The sequence below is a fragment of the Manihot esculenta genome, chromosome 12, assembly GCF_001659605.2.
Source record: "Manihot esculenta cultivar AM560-2 chromosome 12, M.esculenta_v8, whole genome shotgun sequence".
NCBI lineage: Eukaryota > Viridiplantae > Streptophyta > Magnoliopsida > Malpighiales > Euphorbiaceae > Manihot > Manihot esculenta.
The window spans coordinates 3,361,677-3,380,214 of record NC_035172.2 but is presented as its reverse complement, the minus strand read 5'-3'; the positions used below and the strand labels follow the sequence as shown (position 1 = coordinate 3,380,214).

The 18,538-nt window shown below is 34.6% G+C and overlaps 1 protein-coding gene across 5 annotated transcripts in view; it reads left to right on the top strand.

Annotated features, from left to right (window-relative positions):
* The first annotated feature begins 1,854 nt into the window (after positions 1 to 1,854).
* LOC110627696 overlaps positions 1,855 to 18,538 on the top strand; it is a 27,515-nt gene continuing 10,831 nt past the window's right edge. For 2 of the 5 annotated variants that reach the window (XM_021774045.2, XM_043948872.1), the window contains exons 1-5: positions 1,856 to 2,064; positions 2,279 to 3,056; positions 9,812 to 10,012; positions 10,394 to 10,477; positions 12,158 to 12,217. In XM_021774045.2, coding sequence (XP_021629737.1) covers positions 2,619 to 3,056; positions 9,812 to 10,012; positions 10,394 to 10,477; positions 12,158 to 12,217 — 783 coding nt within the window. In that variant the 5' untranslated portion in view covers positions 1,856 to 2,064; positions 2,279 to 2,618. Of the gene's footprint in view, positions 2,065 to 2,278; positions 3,057 to 9,811; positions 10,013 to 10,393; positions 10,478 to 12,157; positions 12,218 to 18,538 lie in introns of all 5 variants that reach the window. The other 3 variants (XM_043948873.1, XM_043948874.1, XM_021774046.2) reach the window with 3 other exon arrangements.

The window sequence follows — 18,538 nt, the reverse complement described above, 5'->3', positions numbered from 1 at the left end:
TTTTATTATATGTTTTAATGATAACAGTAATAAGCATTCACACAGATTTAATCTGACGATAAGTATATTTAAATAAATTTAAAAGATATTAAATTTTATTTTTTCGATCTCTATTTAAAAATAAAAAAGAAATGAGCACAGTGATAAATAATAATAATCTTTTTTTTTCAATTAGATTTTAAATCGTAAAATATTATAATAATTCACTGAGTTTTTGTGAATGTAATCAAACTTCAGTTTTATTCCTCTTAAATTATTTAAAAAAATTTCAAAGTAATTTATCATCTAACTTATTAATATATACTTAAAAAATAAAATATATGCTAATTATATTATTTAATTTATGATATTTAATAAAAAAATTATATTTTTTAATATATGTGAAAAAATAAACTATACAAAAAATTATAAAAAATAATTACTTATTTACAAATGGTATAAAGTGTCATCATTAAATTTTTAATTTTATAAAAATGTAACAAAAAAGTTAGGGTAACAAAAAAGTTAGGGCGTGTCTAATTATGGTCATATATAAGTTAAATAAAGAATATACATATGGGTGGGATGATTTTTATTTAGAATTTTGTTTATTAATTTGAAATTTCTTATATTAAATTAATTTTTTATATTAATTTTTAATGAAAATATAAATGAGAGTACTCTTATTAAAAAATTATTAATATAAGTTATTTTTATTAAAAAAAAATTAAAGGTATATTTATAAAAAAAGCTATTTACATGAAAAATTAAAATTTTTTACTATTTTATAATTTAATTTAAAATTCTAAAAATTATTAAAATTGTTTAAAATTATAAATTTTATTACAATTATATCTAAATTTAAAACTTGGGAGAATATGTTTTGGTGAACTGATAAGATTATTTAGATTATTTTATTATACTCATATATCACGTAAATAAATGCTATTGATATAAAAAATTTTTAAATTTTTAATTATTTTATAATTTAATTTAAAAGTTTAAAAATTAGTATATTTCAACTTAAAATTTTTAAATTTATCTTTTTTTTAATATTAAATTTCTTGAATCCTATTATTATACTTAATTTCTATTTATTTAGTGCAAGAAATTATAACGAAACTTCTTTCTATTTTTTAATTTTAATTCTCTTAATTTAATTTAATTATATCTACTCTTATACAATATCTCTACTTATACCTTTAAATACTAGCTTATATTATTAGGCCGTAAAGAAATATTAATAGTATAATTATAAATAATAAGATTATAATTTTTATTTTTTATTATATTGATATAATTTTTTTATAATAAGTATAATAAAATTTATTATGACAGAATTTTAATAAGGTATTTAAAAAATAAAAAAATTAATAAATATGAGATTTATTATAATTTTTATTGAAATTAATAATAAATAAAAAATTAAAGTTATGATTTTTTATGAGAATAAAAATAAATAAATTTAGAAATTTTTAATCGAATTTAAAAATTTAAATTAAATTATAAAATAATTAAAAATTTTAAAATTTTTCATGGATAATATTTATTTATAAATATAATAAAATAATTCACTTGGACTCGTAAGAAACACGTTTCCATTTAAATTTTAAATTTAAATATAATTATAATAAAATTTAAATTTTAAATAATTTTATTAATTTTTAAAATTTTAAATTAATTTACAAAATAATTTTTTTTTAATTTTTTATATAAATAAACCTTATAAAAAATATAAAATTTAGAATTTTTATGTACATTTCTCCATGTATTAAGGATACTTTTGGAAGTACGGGAGAACATTTATTTTTGTGGAATTTATGTGAATCCCAAGAAGTTGGAGGAGAATAAGAATTTATTTATTTTATAAATCGTTGGGATGGACGCAAGAGAGACTATTTTTGAGGGAAAGCTGAGTTGTATTTTCCATTTTTCTGCTATGTTGAAAGGCAGAGTTTGCTCAAACACATCTCTCCTTTTATGCAACTTCCCACTCTCTTCTATTTTTAGCAACTCTCTCTCTATCTGCACAACACCCACAAAACATCCAAAAAGAAAGAGACCAAGACAAAGAACAAGAACAAGGTACCGCATATTATTGCCAGAATTTCAACAATTTCTTCTCTTATTTTGGCATTTCATTTCTCCAAATGTTTTCCAATGTTAATCTCGGTTATATTTTACCTTTTTGAATGATACGAGTTGTTGACTTGTTTAAAATTCTTGATTTGCCACCTTTACTTTCTGCATTTAATGTGTTTGTCTTTTGACCCTTTACACTATTTTTTTTTTCTAACAGGTGTTTATGCATGCATGTTAGAGCTATCATAATCAGATTTCGAAGTTTATGAATCAGATTTTGAAGCTTATGTGATAAAGATATTGCTTTTTTTTGGGTTTCCTGTTTTAATGATATAAACGTTTTGAACGTACAAATGATTCAAAATTTAAGGCTACAATAGAATTCGAGGAATCCCAGGAACGGTTAAGAGGAGACCCATTTCATATATCCGGTGTTATATACGTTAATCTTTGTTTGGATGTTGGGAATGGTGTGAATATGTAATTCTGCTTTGGAGCTTTTATTTGTTCTGGCTTAAAAGGTTGAAATGTACACGATGAGCTGAGTGTTTAAGGAGATGGACACAAAGGAAGATGCTGAATCTCAAGAGGATCGGTCACCAGAAGACCAGCCATCATCCCCAAATGCGGTGTCACAGAATGTATCTGGGATTATGGCTGGTGAGGCAGTGCATAATGCCTCCAAAGGCAATCCAACTCCTCAGTCATTGCCCCCTCTGTCACGGAATGTATCTGAGAACATTGTTGGTGAGGCAGTGCATAATGCCTCCAAAGGTAATCCAACGCCTCAGCCATTACCCCCTGTTCATAGACGATGTCAAAGTGAAATCGTAACCCCAGCACACGCACGTAACAGTAGTTTTCAGAGATTGAAATCTCAGATGCAAAAGGCATGGAGGTGGGGTGGCAATTCACGGGAACAAGATTACAGTTTCAATCCTGAGGTCTTGGCAAACCAGAAACGTCAGTGGTATCAGCTTCATTCCCAAACTCTGGTACTTTATCTATTCTTTTTTGGTTTCTTTGTATTTTTCCAGTTTAAAACTTAATCTATGTTATTGTGTTTAAAGCAATAATTTCCATGTGCAAGTCCTCAAAATAATGCATTTGCCCTTAAATTATTCAGAACATCTGCACTTTCCTGCAGCGTTTATTAGTTGTCAACTTTTCTAAAATGTGCATACCATAATCTTTTGGTTTGTACCAAAGCTAATAAGTGATTACATTAGATTATTTGAAGTTAAGATAGACAAAATAATGCATTCTATAGAAAAAGAAATTTAACTTTGAATTGGAGATAATTGTGTGCTATGTTGGACGAATATCATTAGTTCTCTATGTTTAATTGCAATGTGACTAGTCCTGAGTTGGTGAATCTACATGAATCTTCTTATTTATTTAATTTTAAAACCAGCTAGGTTGCAGTATATGATTTTTAATCACTGCCTACACGGAGGATGTTCATTCTTATGAGCCAAACAGTTCTGTGCTTTTTTTTATGCTTGTTTTTGACATACTTAACATTTCAAGATTCCAAATTAATCCATAATTTTGGACAAAATTTTCGAAGATTTCTGTTTATACTTTATACAAGTATTAATATGAAAAATTTATGGAAACCAAGTCCTGAAAGAATTTCAATGTTCCGTTAGTTTTTGGCTCTAGGATTAAGAGCATTCTTCAAGTAAAGCATCAGATGCTACTGACCTTTCATCCTAAGATGATTGCGTTTCTCTATGAGTAGTTACATCTTTTGACCAAAATTACAGCTGCCTATACTGTTAGATGGTGAGGAGGTAGGCATAACTTTAATATATTTTAGGGAGGTTAAGGGAGAATGCTAATTTTACAGATGTGATAAACTACAATATATGAATAGATCCAAGCATTTGATCACAGTATTTGGTTTCAGAAACAGAGGGCAATCACCAACCATATCATTTTATTTTCTTTATTGGCAATAAAATTTTTTTACCTGGATTGTCAATAACAGAACTTGACAGACACTCAATATTGTCCATTTTGTGCTTAACACTATAGGAGCAGGATGTCAGTATATTTTTTAGAAAAGGACTATAGTGTAAAGGTTTCAAATTACCATTATACATCATGGTTGTTACTGTTGCATAATAGCCTTTAATAAAGAAATTGATAGTCAGTCACACAGTGGCCAGTATGCTTTAATATGCCATTATCTGTATCACCTTTTTTCTGTTTTCCTCCCTGTAACTTTTTTTCTATACTCTTGCACAATACTATTGGTTCCATGTTCATTTTTATTTTATTATTTTTATGTTTAGTATTTGGTAAAGTTTGAACATAAAAGGGTTATGATATTTGAATAAAAAACCTCAGTAAAAGCATTTGTTTTTTAACGTTTGCTAATCTTCTTGCAAATTTTGGTGCATTAGATCCAATTTACTGGTCTAAAAGTAAAATTGTTTTCATGGTAACTGCAACTGCAATTGTTACTGAATTCTAAGTAGGCCTGTTTTTGCAACGATACTGAAAACAACCACATTTGTGATTAAAAACTTTGCTTTTTTTTTTTTTACGTTTATATGTTTAATCTGTATAATCTGTATCTTTCCTTACCACAAAAGAGCAAAGAAGTCCATTTTGTCCAATTTCTTATGGTTAGCAAGAAGAAAGCCATGTGAAGTTAAACCTTTATCACAAAATAGGAAGAAAAAAAACTGTAAGTTGTGTTAAAGCTAAAACATGTACTCGGCATGAATGTGAAGTTATATATATGTTTAACTAATGCAATGTCATTGCAAATTAGAAGTTTATTATGTGCTCTGCTGCAGTCTGACTTTGAAGTACACCTATTTGGAGGTCCTTCTACATTGTTAGTGAAGATTTTTGGAAGAATATTGAGTATTCTTGTATTTCCCTCTTGATTTGTACAATATGTCTACATGGCTATTTATACACAAAGAATCATATCTAAACAGGAAGCAAATAATCAAATAATAATTACAAAGATAATTAAGGATCCTAATCAAATCAAATCAAATCCCTAGAATCAATTAGGATTAGCAAATAAGTCAACACTCCCCCTCAAGTTGGTGCAAAGATGTCACACATGCCCAACTTGCAAATCAGATTATGATAGATCTTGTTGTTAAGCCCTTTAGTAAACACATCCGCAAGTTGCTCAGTAGAAGTCACATGAACTAGGCTCAAGACACCGTCTGTTAATTTTTCTTTAATGAAGTGCCGATCAATTTCAATGTGCTTCGTTCGGTCATGTTGGACTGGGTTTTGTGCTATACTTATAGCAGCTTTATTGTCACAATACAAGGTTATCTTGTCTCTCTCGGACAATCTCAACTCTTCCAATAACTTCTGCAACCATAAGAGTTCACACACTCCTTGGGCCATTGCTCTGTATTCTGCTTCCGCACTTGACCGAGCAACAACACTTTGTTTTTTGCTCCTCCAAGTGACAAGGTTTCCCCCCACAACTGTGCAGTAGCCAGATGTGGATCTCCTGTCATCGAGAGATCCTGCCCAATCTGCATCTGTAAAACTTTCAATTCGGAGATGACCATGTTTGGAATAAAGAAGCCCTTTCCCTGGCGCAGACTTTAGGTATCTCAAGATGCGAAGTACAGCTTGCATATGAGTCTCGCGAGGGTCATGCATGAATTGGCTGACTAAGCTAACAGCATAGGCTATATCCGGTCGAGTGTGTGAGAGATAAATCAACCTTCCTACCAATCTCTGATATCTTCCAATATCCACGGACTCACCAGTTCCTGCTTTCAGCTTGTGGTTACTTTCAATGGGAGATTCTGCTGGCTTACACCCCATCATACCAGTTTCTTTCAAAAGATCCAGAATGTACTTTCTTTGAGAGATGAAAATTCCTTTTTCTGATCTGGCCACCTCGATACCTAGAAAATATTGCAGTTTTCCCAAATCTTTGATTTCAAATTCCTGAGCTAACAACCTCTTTAGTTGAGCCATTTCCTCTTTGTCATCACCTGTCACCACTATATCATCAACATACACAATAAGAAGGGTGATCTTACCCTTATGATGTTTGATAAACAGAGTGTGATCAGCATTGCTTTGTTGGTAACCGAAGGACATCATGGCTCTGCTAAACCTGTCAAACCAAGCTCTGGGAGATTGTTTTAGCCCATACAAAGCCTTTTTTAACTTGCACACCTTTCCTTGTGTCTTCTCATCAGCGAACCCAGGAGGAATTTCCATGAATACTTCTTCCTCTAAATCTCCATGGAGGAAAGCATTCTTCACATCAAACTGTTGCAAGTCCCAGTCCAAGTTGGCCGCGCAAGATAACAGAACTCTGATTGAATTCATTTTTGCAACTGGGGCAAATGTCTCTTGATAATCCACTCCATAGGTTTGGGTGAAACCTTTAGCAACCAATCTGGCCTTAAATCGTTGAATTGTGCCATCAGCTTTATGTTTCACTGTGAATACCCATTTACAGCCAACGAGTTTCTTCTCAGGTGGAAGAGTGACAAGTTCCCAAGTTTCATTTTTAGCCAATGCTTTCATCTCTTCAATCATTGCTTTCTTCCATTTAGGATCTGCAAGAGCTTTCTTCCAATCCTGTGGAATAGACACAGAGGAAATAGACAAGGCAAAGGCTCTATAGGAAGGTGATAAAGATTCATAAGAAACAAAGTTAGAAATAGGGTGTTTAGTGCAAGATCTGACCCCTTTTCTTTGTGCAATAGGTTTATCTAAGTCATTGAAACATTCAAGAGTTGTGGGTAACTCACCAGAAGAAAGAGTTGTGGGTAACTCACCAGAAGAAGATTCATGACTAGGTAACTCACCAGGAGAAGATTCTTGACTCTGAGTAGACTGCATAATGGCTTCTTCTGCCTTGTCTCTCCTTGAATACCTTCTCAAATCTGGCTTGTCCAAACGACCAGTTCTCTCTCCCTGATTGGACATCTCCCCCTGTCTACTAGAACTCAAACTTTCTGGTTGAACCATATCACTCAAAATCACAGAATTCGGGATCACCTCTTCTTGCTCATTATTCTCCCCCTGAAGAGGTGAGGGGTTGGTACTGAAGTAGGGTTCAGTTTCTCGGAAGGTAACATCCATACTAACGAAGTATTTCCTAGAGGGAGGATGATAACACTTGTATCCTTTCTGTGTTGGAGAATATCCAACAAACACACATTTAAGGGCCTTGGGATCCAGTTTTCCTGCCGTCCTAGTATGGACAAAGCAAACACACCCAAATACTTTTGGTGGAACAACGTATGAATTCTTCCCTTGTAAAACCGCCAAAGGACTCATAAAGTCAAGGTTCTTGAGAGGCATTCTATTGATAAGATAAGCAGATGCAAGAATTGCATCTCCCCAATATGCTTTGGGTAGATTCATGGTGAACATAAGAGATCGAGCTACCTCCAATAGATGCCTATTTTTCCTCTCAGCAACGCCATTTTGAGCACTAGTATAAGGACAACTAGTCTAAGGACAACTAGTCTGGTGTATTATCCCATTATTCTCCAAATAAGCAGAAAAGCTACTATCCATGTATTCTCTTCCATTGTCAGTTCTCAAAATTTTCACCTTAGTATTAAATTGAGTACAAACCATCTTATGAAAGGATTGAAAACAAGAAAAGACATCACTTTTAGCTTTAATCAAATAGACCCAAGTCATTCGAGTACAACAATCAATAAAGGTGACAAACCATCGATTACCAGACAATGAGACAGTTTGAGTAGGCCCCCAAACATCAGAATGAATAGTCGCAAAAGGAATTTGACTTTTATTATGACTCAAAGGATAGGATGTTCTAGTGTGTTTAGCATACTCACAAGCATCACAAAATAGAGAATCAAACTGAGTTCTAGCAAACAAATTAGGATAAAGTTTTTCTAAGGCAAAGAATGATGGATGTCCTAACCGTCTGTGCCACTGTATTATTTCCTGATTGACATCTTTATTTTCTCCAAAACAGGCTTGAGATATCGAAGAACCTGGATCACCCTCCAACATATATAAGCCATCATGCAGTCTACCATTGCCAATCCTCTTTCCTGTGTGAAGATCCTGAATAACACAATGATCAGGAAAGAATTCAATTTTACAATTAAGGGCATTGGTGATAGCACTAACAGATAAAAGGTTGACAGGAAAGTGGGGAACATGGAGGACAGATGATAATTTAATATTGGATGTGCAAATAACAGAACCTGTTCCGGATATGGGAGTAAAAGAGTCATTAGCAATTTTGACACTATCTTTGGTTAGGGAAGGAAAATAATTGAGAAGGCCTTTAGACGAACCTGTCATGTGTCTATTCGCACCAGAATCGATAATCCATGGAATATTATGGAGAGATGAAGTATTACCTGACTTTACAACGTCAGATGTGGCACTAAAGAATGAGGAATCAGAGTTAGGAATCGAGATTCTTGTACCTTCTGCTATCGACACCCTTTTACCTTCTGCCATTGACACCCTTTTACCTTCTGTCATGGTAAAGGTTTATAAACGGTGACAGAATAGGAGGTATTCAAGGGTGTACACACAAGAGAGCCCAATCGATTCACCAAAAGGACCGGGTAGCAGCACGGGAAGGCCGGAAAGATGATCGGAATCGTCGCCGGAGTGATCGGAGCAGCAAAGCAGTGGCAGATGATGGGTCACGCGCCGGGAAGCGCCGGGTCACGCGCCGGGAAGAGGTGGCGCGTGAGCCTCACGCGCAAGCTTTTCCGGCGTCGGGGCTGGTCGATCGGCCGGCGGCAGTCCGGCGGTTCTTCTGGTGCCGGCGGTGAGAGAGTGAAGGGCTCCTAAATGGGTTAGTACAAAAAAAGTAAATTTAGGGTTTTGAAACCCTGAAGAGGAAAAATTGAATTTGAACCCAAAAAATCAGGAAAAAGGCTCTGATACCATGAAGATTTTTGGAAGAATATTGAGTATTCTTGTATTTCCCTCTTGATTTGTACAATATGTCTACATGGCTATTTATACACAAAGAATCATATCTAAACATGAAGCAAATAATCAAATAATAATTACAGAGATAATTAAGGATCCTAATCAAATCAAATCAAATCCCTAGAATCAATTAGGATTAGCAAATAAGTCAACAGTTAGAATATATCTTTTCGTCTGACTTGGAAGTACACCTATTTGGAGGTCCTTCTACATTGTTAGAATATGTGTTTTCAAACATTTGTTTCTTTTATATTTTACATGTTTGTTAGCTCCATCTATGTTTTCACAGAATTGCTTGAAATTTGTCAAGTGTTATTTGGTTGCAGTATATATTTTAAATAAGGCAATGTCAGTTTAATTCATGTTGAGCATCCTTGTAATTGGTCAACTACTATATTTTTCTCAGCATCTTCCCTGTTCCTTTCTGTTTTCCTTGATGTATCAGTGTGATTGTTATTGAAATAACATTGAGCCTTGTCTTTCCTCTAGCTATTTTCCTGTCTTGCAGGTTGATTGACTTGATTCTTGGAATAACCTTAATTAAGGAATTATAGAGAAGATAGTCAGAGGGATATGGTCTTGCTAGCTTTACTGTCTTTGCAATTTTGTTATCGATGAATTGCAAATTGATTATTTGTCCTTTTTTATATTTCTGAAACCTGAAGTTAATATTGATGGTCATTTTTAGTTGACATTTTCACATGTTCTTTTATATTTTATTTTTTTTAATGATGCTATTTTAATGAGATTATTTATCCGTCAAATTATAGTAAATGAGCAATGGAGGATGTTGTTGTAGGATCATACAAAATTTAAGGAGCCCACCGCACTATTTGAACACTTAGTCATTGTGGGGCTTCATCCTAATGCCAATCTTGAGGCTGTGGAGGATGTATTTGCAAGAAGGAAGAAATGGGAGAGAGAGGCAGCAAAATCTGATGTAACAGCATATAAAAGGATGCAGTGTTGGGGGCCTGCATATCCTTCAATGGATCCCCAGGTTAACTGACTGTTAGTTTAATAAAGCTCTTTTTTATTGTCAAGAGTATCATATGTTACTCCAATGCCAGTTGTATTTCTGCATAGGTTTACAAAAAGTGGCAGTTCTCTTCACTACCTTTTGGAGTTTTTAGTCTGTTCAGCTTTGCATTCTATATTGCTGCCTTGTCCTTGTCAATGATTAGGCATTTTGTGTTCTGCCATGACTCAGTCTTCATATTTTAGAGGGATATTGCCCGATTCCCATTTCAATAGTTGGGAATTTTTTGAGTGGCATAATAATAAAGACTTTAACCGCAATGGTAATTTGTTTTCTGTTTCTCACTTAAATCTTGTCCGCTTTCCATATTATCTGACATTATAACTGTTTTCTCTTCTGCAGATACTTTTTAAATATCCTCCTGGGAGGAGATTACCTATGCGCCTAAAGGATTTAGGTTCCTTCTGTTTTCCTGAAGGTGTTAAGGTTTGAAGCCATTGATTTTTGATAGTTTTATGTAGTTATTTAGAATTCAACTGCTATTTGTATAACAATGGGAGAGGATTTGTCTAAAGCAGTTTCCAATTCTGGTAATCATAAGTTACTCTACATTCCATTGGTTAGTTTCACAGATGTACTGTCAACTTATCATTTACAATACCTAAACTGTATAAAGAAAAATAAAAGTTTTATGATATCATTAGAAGCACATTATGGTTAACAGTTGCCTGATTTCTGACTTGGCAACTTACCTGATGTCAGCCTCATTGGAAGAGGGAGGAGAGAGGAAGTAGAGTTAGCTATGAATGGTCCATTTTCACATCTCTTGGTTTCTGTAAAATAGCTTTTGTAGACTGTCCAATCAGCACAGGGAGTTGTTGCTAGAATATGGCTCACTGAAATGAAATTATATTTTAGTATTGTTGGCACATATGAAGAATATTGCTGTATCTGAATTTTAGCACAATGTTTAAGGAATAGCTTTAATCCTAAGAAATTTAGTATCTCCTAATATATGATTGTACTTTAAATGGACTAGTGGCTATTACGTGTATTTTGAAAGAATTTTCTTCTATTTTTTTTTTTCAAATTTTAATTGAACTTCATGATAGGTTGATGAGGGCTTAACATACCCTGTGTTCTTATGGCTGTTTGAAAAGGCTGAAGAGGCTCTTTTTATTTGTGTTATATATGTTAATCACCTTTGAAAAAAAAATTGTATATCTATTATATACATGAAGGTGTTGACGTATATGTATGACTATGAAGGGTTCATTTGGTATGGACTGTTGGAGTTGATATGGAAGATTTTTCTACTACACCAAGGATTAGCGGCCTTTATCTTTTTGTTTTGGTGATGGATGAGTTTATGACACATCCAAGAGGATGCTCTGTGTATGACGTTTGCCAATAACATAGTTTTAGTAGGTGAAACACATCTTGATGTTAAAAAAAAGTTGGACCGGTAGAATCTCAAGTAAAAACTGAAGCAGAGTAGTATTTTGCTGCAGAAAAGATGGGGCATGTTTAGCCATAAGTTTAAAGTAGGATGGTAAAGTGGAGATGTGCAATAGGAAGTCCTATGTTCTCATAAACTACTTGAAAAGTTGAAGGTAAAGTTTTAGAGGAATGTGATTCGACGAGCTAAGGTATGATAACAAGGGTTGGATGGTATAGAAACAACACATTCTTAGGCTTGGAACGGAAGAAATGGGAATGATAAGGTGGATGTATAAAATACAAGGATAAAATAGATAAGAATGAATGTATTTGTAAGTAGGTGGAAGTGGCATGTATCAAGGAAAATTTGAAAGAAGATTAAGTTAATTATAGATTAGCAAATGCACTAGTATGGAAGGTAAAGCACGTTGAAGTTGTAAGAAATAGAAAGGGAGGGGTAAGTCTAGGTCCCTAGGATGACGCAGGAAAGTAGTGGGAAAGGATTAAGTGGCTGAGTGTAATGGTGGAAATGAATCAACATATGCCAACCTCAATTAGTTTGGGATTAGGGCTTAGTTGAGTTCCAGTTGAGAAATTTTACTATGTGGTTAATAGTTTGCATTTGCTAGTTGATATATTGAATATGTTCCACTTGTTAATGCTCTCAGTTCCTATTCTGGTTCCAATTATCATTCATGGTCTCATTTATGGACTTCCCATTTACAGACACGATTATTGGAGAGGACACCATCATTAAGTGAACTAAATGAACTCATTTATGGACAGGTATGTGAACTAAACTTTTCACTTTTCTGTCCTATGATACAAGTAATTTTTCTGTTTGGAGGATCTAATAATTCCTTTAGGCCTCTTCATTGTTAACAATTCTTATTGTTTGTGGGCTAGAGAGCTTATTCACTTTTTTTAATTATCCATGCTTGATGAGCTATCTAACTATGAGAAAATAACAAGTGGTTCAATAGTTGTATCATTTTTCTCTTTATTCTTTTTCATCTTCTTCTGTTGCATACACTAATCAACTCATTTCTCTGAGGGAAAGATGATTGTTTGCTAAATGGTACATAAACCAAAGAAGTCAAAGTTGCTAACGTTGTCAGGTTATAAGGAAGTGTAAAATGATTTGCCACGTTTAACAGCTTCAAACCTGCATATATATATATATATATATATATATATATATATATATATATATATATATATATATCATTTTCTTCGATAAGATTGTAGTACAAATGCATTGGTGGCTTGGTGGGGAACCAACCAATTTGCTAGTGCAGTCAACACTCGAGTCCCAATTCTACCTTGTCTGGATTTCAAAACACTGACTTCCCTGGATTTGTTAAATTTAGAATAATAAAAAAGAGAGGAGACAATAACACAAAAAAATTTACGTGGTTTGGCTACGAGAGCCTACATCCACGGACACAAAACCTCAAAGGACTAAATTTTTATTGAATTTAGTTATCTTATTAATACAAAAGGTTTCTTATTAAATAATAGAAGATCCAAGACATATATAGTATGATATTAATGAAGGGATTCTCCAACTATAATAGAAATATATCAAATGTCATAATCATAGGAATATATAGACATAATTATTCTATCTATTTAGGAATACAAATCCTATATTAAATAGATTTGTAACAAGATAAGGAATAATTGGGTAATTTCAGTATTTTTTTTCATTGAAGTAAGTGGTATATATACAGATTACAAGGCCTTGTTAAGACAACCTCTAATAATTTTCTATCAATCAATTAGCTTATGATTACGTAATCTCCTATAATTATGTACAGATTATGTTCACACTCTAACACTCCCCCTCGAGTTGGATCATAGATATTTATCATACCCAACTTGTTAGAAAGATATTCTATTCGAGGCCCATTTAAAGTTTTGGTAAGTAGATCACCCAGTTGCTCTCCTGTCTTCACATAATTGGTGGAGATTAAATTTACTTGAATCTTCTCACGAATGAAATGACAATCAACTTCAATATGTTTAGTCCGTTCATGGTATACTGGATTGGAAGCAATGTGAAGAGCAACCTGATTATCACACCAAAGTTTCGCGGGTGACACAACATCCATACCAACTTCCTTCAGCAGATGATTTATCCACATAATCTCATAAGTGGATTGAGCCATGGCCCTGTATTCTGACTCAGCACTGGATCTGGATACCACATTTTGCTTCTTACTTTTCCAAGACACTAGGTTTCCTCCAACAAATACGCAGTAGCCTGTAGTCGACCTTCTATCTCTTTTGGATTCTGCCCAGTCAGCATCAGAAAAACACTCAAGTGCAGTATGCCCATGATCTCTATAGAGTATACCGAGTCTAGGAGTCTCTTTTAGATAACATAGAATTTGTTCTAGAGCGGCCCAATGTATCATCGTAGGTGCAGACATGAACTGGCTTACAATGCTTACTGCAAAAGCAATATCTGGCCGAGTCATCACCATAAGGTAGTTCAGTTTTCCAACCAATCTCCTGTACCTCTCTGAATCATCATAAGGGTCTCCATCATCTTTTGTAAGACATATATTAGGAATCATTGGTGTGCTACATGGTTTAGCTCCCATCTTCCCAGTTTTTGCAAGTAAATCAAGGTTATACTTCATTTGAGACAGGAAAATGCCCTTTTTACTCCTCAAGACTTTGACTCTTAAGGAATACTTAAGCTGCCCCAAGTCTTTAGTATGCAAACTTACATGTAAGTAGTTTTTGAGAGAAGAGATCCCTGTACTATCATTTCCTGTAATGACAATATCATCAACATATACAACAAGGAGAATAATACTAGTATCTGAATTTCTATAGAAGACTAAATGGTCACACTTGCTTTTTTTCAACCCAAATTTTTGAACAACTTCACTGAACTTGCCAAACCATGCACAGGGACTCTACTTCAAACCATATAAAGATTTCTTCAAATGGCAGATTTTTCCATACTCCCCCTGAGCAACAAACCCTGGTGGTTGCTCCATATACACCTCCTCCTGGAGGTCACCATGTAAAAATGCATTCTTGATATCTAATTGGTATAAAGGCCAATGTTGAGAAGCAGCTAGGGAGTTGAATAAGCGAACTGAGGTCATTTTTGCCATAGGAGAAAAAGTGTTAGAATAGTCAACGCCATAGGATTAGGCATAACCTTTGGCGACAAGACGGGCCTTAAGCCTCACTATGGAGCCATTTGGATTGACTTTGATGGTAAAAACTCATTTACAGCCCACAACCTTCTTGCTAGAGGGTAAATCAACTAGTTCCCAAGTATGATTTTCATCTAGAGCCTTGATCTCCTCAAACATTGCATCACGCCATCTAGAATGAGTCAGGACCTCTTTAACTGTCTTAGGCAAAGAAATGGAATCTAGAGAGACAATTAAGGAGGTAGAAGAAGGAGACAGGTGATCATAAGATAGAAAATTAGCAACAGAATAGATAGATTTACATTGTCGTTTACCTTTACGAAAACTGATAGGATGGTCAAGGTCACTCGGTAGTGGATTTGATGACGAAGAAGATTTTGGTGCAGGACATGTATCATCAAGTAGGGGTGAGCAGTATTCGGTTCAAACCGAAAAAACCGACCGAACCGAACCGATTTGAAAATTTGGTTCGGTTTTTTATACATTTCGATTCGGTTCGATTTTTAATTTTAGAAATTTCGATTATTTCAGTTCGGTTTGGTTTTGATCAGAAAAAAACCGAACCGAACCAATTAGTGATAATAATATATTTTTTCAATAATATAGAGAAATTAAATCATATTAAAATTAAAATATTTTAATTAAAATTTAAAATATTAAAAATAAAGTGTAAAAAATAAAAAAATATTAAAAATCAAAATCGATCAAACCGAACCGAATCGAACCGAATCAGACCGGTTCGGGTCGATTCGGTTTCTGACCAAAATCGGTTCGGTTTTCATAAACACTAAAATTTCGATTTTCGGTTTATTCGGTTCGGTTCGATTTTGAACCGAACCGACCGAATGCTCACCCCTATCATCAAGTACTAGTCTCCGAGAGTAAACTTGAACAGATGACGGTTTAACAGGAGGCTGAGTATTAGGAGGAATGTTACTATCAGATTGTACATCAGAAGGCATACTCAAAGAGGTCCCACCATCAGATATGATTCTATAGATGAGCCACTCATCATCATCCTCTTGATCAGGAGAGGTTTGTGCAACAGGATAAAAAGGAACTTGCTCGGAAAAGACTACGTCTGTTGAGACCAGATACTTGTTGAGGTCTAGAGAGTAACACCGATACCCCTTCTGAATGCGAGAATATCCCAAGAAAACACACTTCAAAACTTTATGATCAAGTTTAGTTACATGAGGTCTGACATCCCGAACATAGCAAGTATTGCCAAACAGTCATGGTTCGAGAGGAAATAATAGCTTCTTAGAAAAGATGATATTATAAGGAGTATTGCCGTTTAGTACTGTGGAGGGCATGCAATTAATGAGAAAGCATGAAGTAGAGAGCATCAGCCCAAAATTGCTTAGGAACTTGCATTTGAAACAACAGAGCTCTAGCAGTCTCAAGGAGATGTCGATTCTTCCTTTCAGCTACCCCATTTTGAGCGGGTGTATCAACACATAATGATTGGTGAAGAATACCATATTGAGTCATATAAGCCTAGAATGATTCTGACATATATTCTTTAGCATTGTCGCTCCGCAAAATTTTCATAGAAACATTAAATTGAATCTTGATTTCAGCACAAAAGGCAAAAAAATGAGAAAACACTTCTGAACTATGCTTCATAAAATAAATACAAGTCATTCTAGAGTAACCATCCACAAAAGTAATAAAATATCTGAATCAGTCTTAGATCCAATTAGACATGGGCCCCAAACATCTGAATAAACTAATTCAAAAGTAGACTCAGCTCGTTTATTGACTCTAGGACTTAAAGAGGTTTGATGATGTTTTGCAAAATGACATGACTCACATTCCAGTAAAGATACCTCATGAAATTGAGGGCATAACTTCTTCAAAACCGGTAAAGAAGGGTGTCCCAACCGACAATGTGCTTCAAATAGAGACACGACATTGGAGCAAGCAACAGATTGAGATACTCATACATCCAAAATGTAGAGACCCCCAGATACATGTCCTTTACCAATAATCTGTTTCGTCACAAGATCCTGAATGAGACAATGATCAGGAAAAAAAAGAAACACAACAATTTAGGTTTTTAGTAAGTTTACTCACAAAGATTAAATTAAAGGCAATATTAGGTAAACTTAGCACAGATGACAGGGTAATAGAAGTAGTAGGTTTAACAGTCCCAGAATCCTCAACATTATTGGTTGACCCATCAGCTATAATAACAGGAGAAGGTGCTTTATGAGACCGAAAGCTAGTAAAAATATGAGGATTACCTGTCATGTGATCCGTAACATCAGAATCAATGACCCATTTATATGAAGAGGAAATAAGACTTGTTTTACTTGTCTCAGCCGCTACTGAAGACGTTGAGATAGTTTTAATAATATGGGTCTTACAGTCAAAAACCATTTCAACCAAAACTCTATACTCCTATACCTTCAAACGAATTAAAGGAAGATAACAAAACCTAATCCAGTGAACAATAAAAAAAAAAGCCTCCACCCTACACCCAAACGGCAAACAAACCACAGATCTGACAAGGAGGCTGCAAGGCAACTTCGGGGTCTTCCTTAGGTGGATGGTGAGAGACAAACATTACCCTAGATGGGTAGCACAAAAGAACAGGAGTTCTAAGTCTCCAAAAATTTAAAACTTGACGAGAGAGAAAACCAATTGAAATAGCCCAGCCCAAACTGACCCAAATAACTTTTGGACCCACTTTCCACTTGGCCCAAAATGGTTAATCCAAGTTATTTAGTAGTTTCGTGTTAGCTATTATATACAATTCGGATTTTCTGTAAACCGCCGATGTGGGACGCAGTACAAGCTGCTGAGTCTCACACTCTCCCATGCTAAATTTGCGACGTCCTCGTCGCAATTGAATCGGATATAATTGCTAAATCAGGACCGAACCTTTGGGTATTGTGGTTCACTAGTACCTCGGGCGGGTCCACCTCGTCTCACACGAATAGTCCTTTCCTCGCAGGTCCACTAGCTCCGCACAATTTTTCTGATCCAGGGTGGCTCTGATACCAATTGAAAATAGCTCGGCCCAAACTAACCCAAATAACTTTTGGACCCACTTTTCACTTGGCCCAAAATAGTTAACCCAAGTTATTAATTTCGTTCTAGCTATTATATACAATTTAGATTTTTCATAGTCCACCGATGTGGGATGGAAGCATATGAATATCACACTCTCCTCTGCTAAACTTATGACGAGGACGTCGCAACTGAATCGGGTATAATTGGTTTAATCGCAACTGAATCGGGTACAATTGCTAAACCAGGACTGAACCCCTCGGGTGTTGTGGTTCGCTAGTACCTCAGGCGGCTCCACCTCGTCTCACATGGGTAGCCCTTTCCTCACAAGTCCACTAGCTCTGCACAATTTTTCTTATCTAGGGTGGCTCTGATACCAAGTAACAAGATAAGGAATAATTGGGTAATTTCAGTATTTTTTTCCATTGAAGTAAGTGGGTATATATACAGATTACAAGGTCTTGTTAAGACAACCCCTAATAATCCCCTATCAATCAATTAGTCTATGATTACATAATCTCCTATAATTATGTACAAATTATGTTCACACTCTAACAAGATTCAACTTTCTAGAACATTCTCTCTTAATTATAGCTTGGAAGCTCATCAATTCTAACACTCCCTTGATGAGATTCTATGTAGATTGTAGAAGCTAAATTGGCTTCTAACCAGCATCTATGAGCACATTCAAAAATACTCGCACAAAAGCACTCGCACAAAATACCAAAATATAAAATAATCCTTAGAATTGCACTTTTGCAATACTAGCGAGGAAACCTCAACACAAAATCTCTCTCTAAAGGTAATACCGGCGAGAAAATATCACTACAAAACAACTCTTAGGATTGAACAAACCATACCAATCATGGTTTTAAATCACGGTCACGGTCGCAGTCGCGGGTAACAGAAA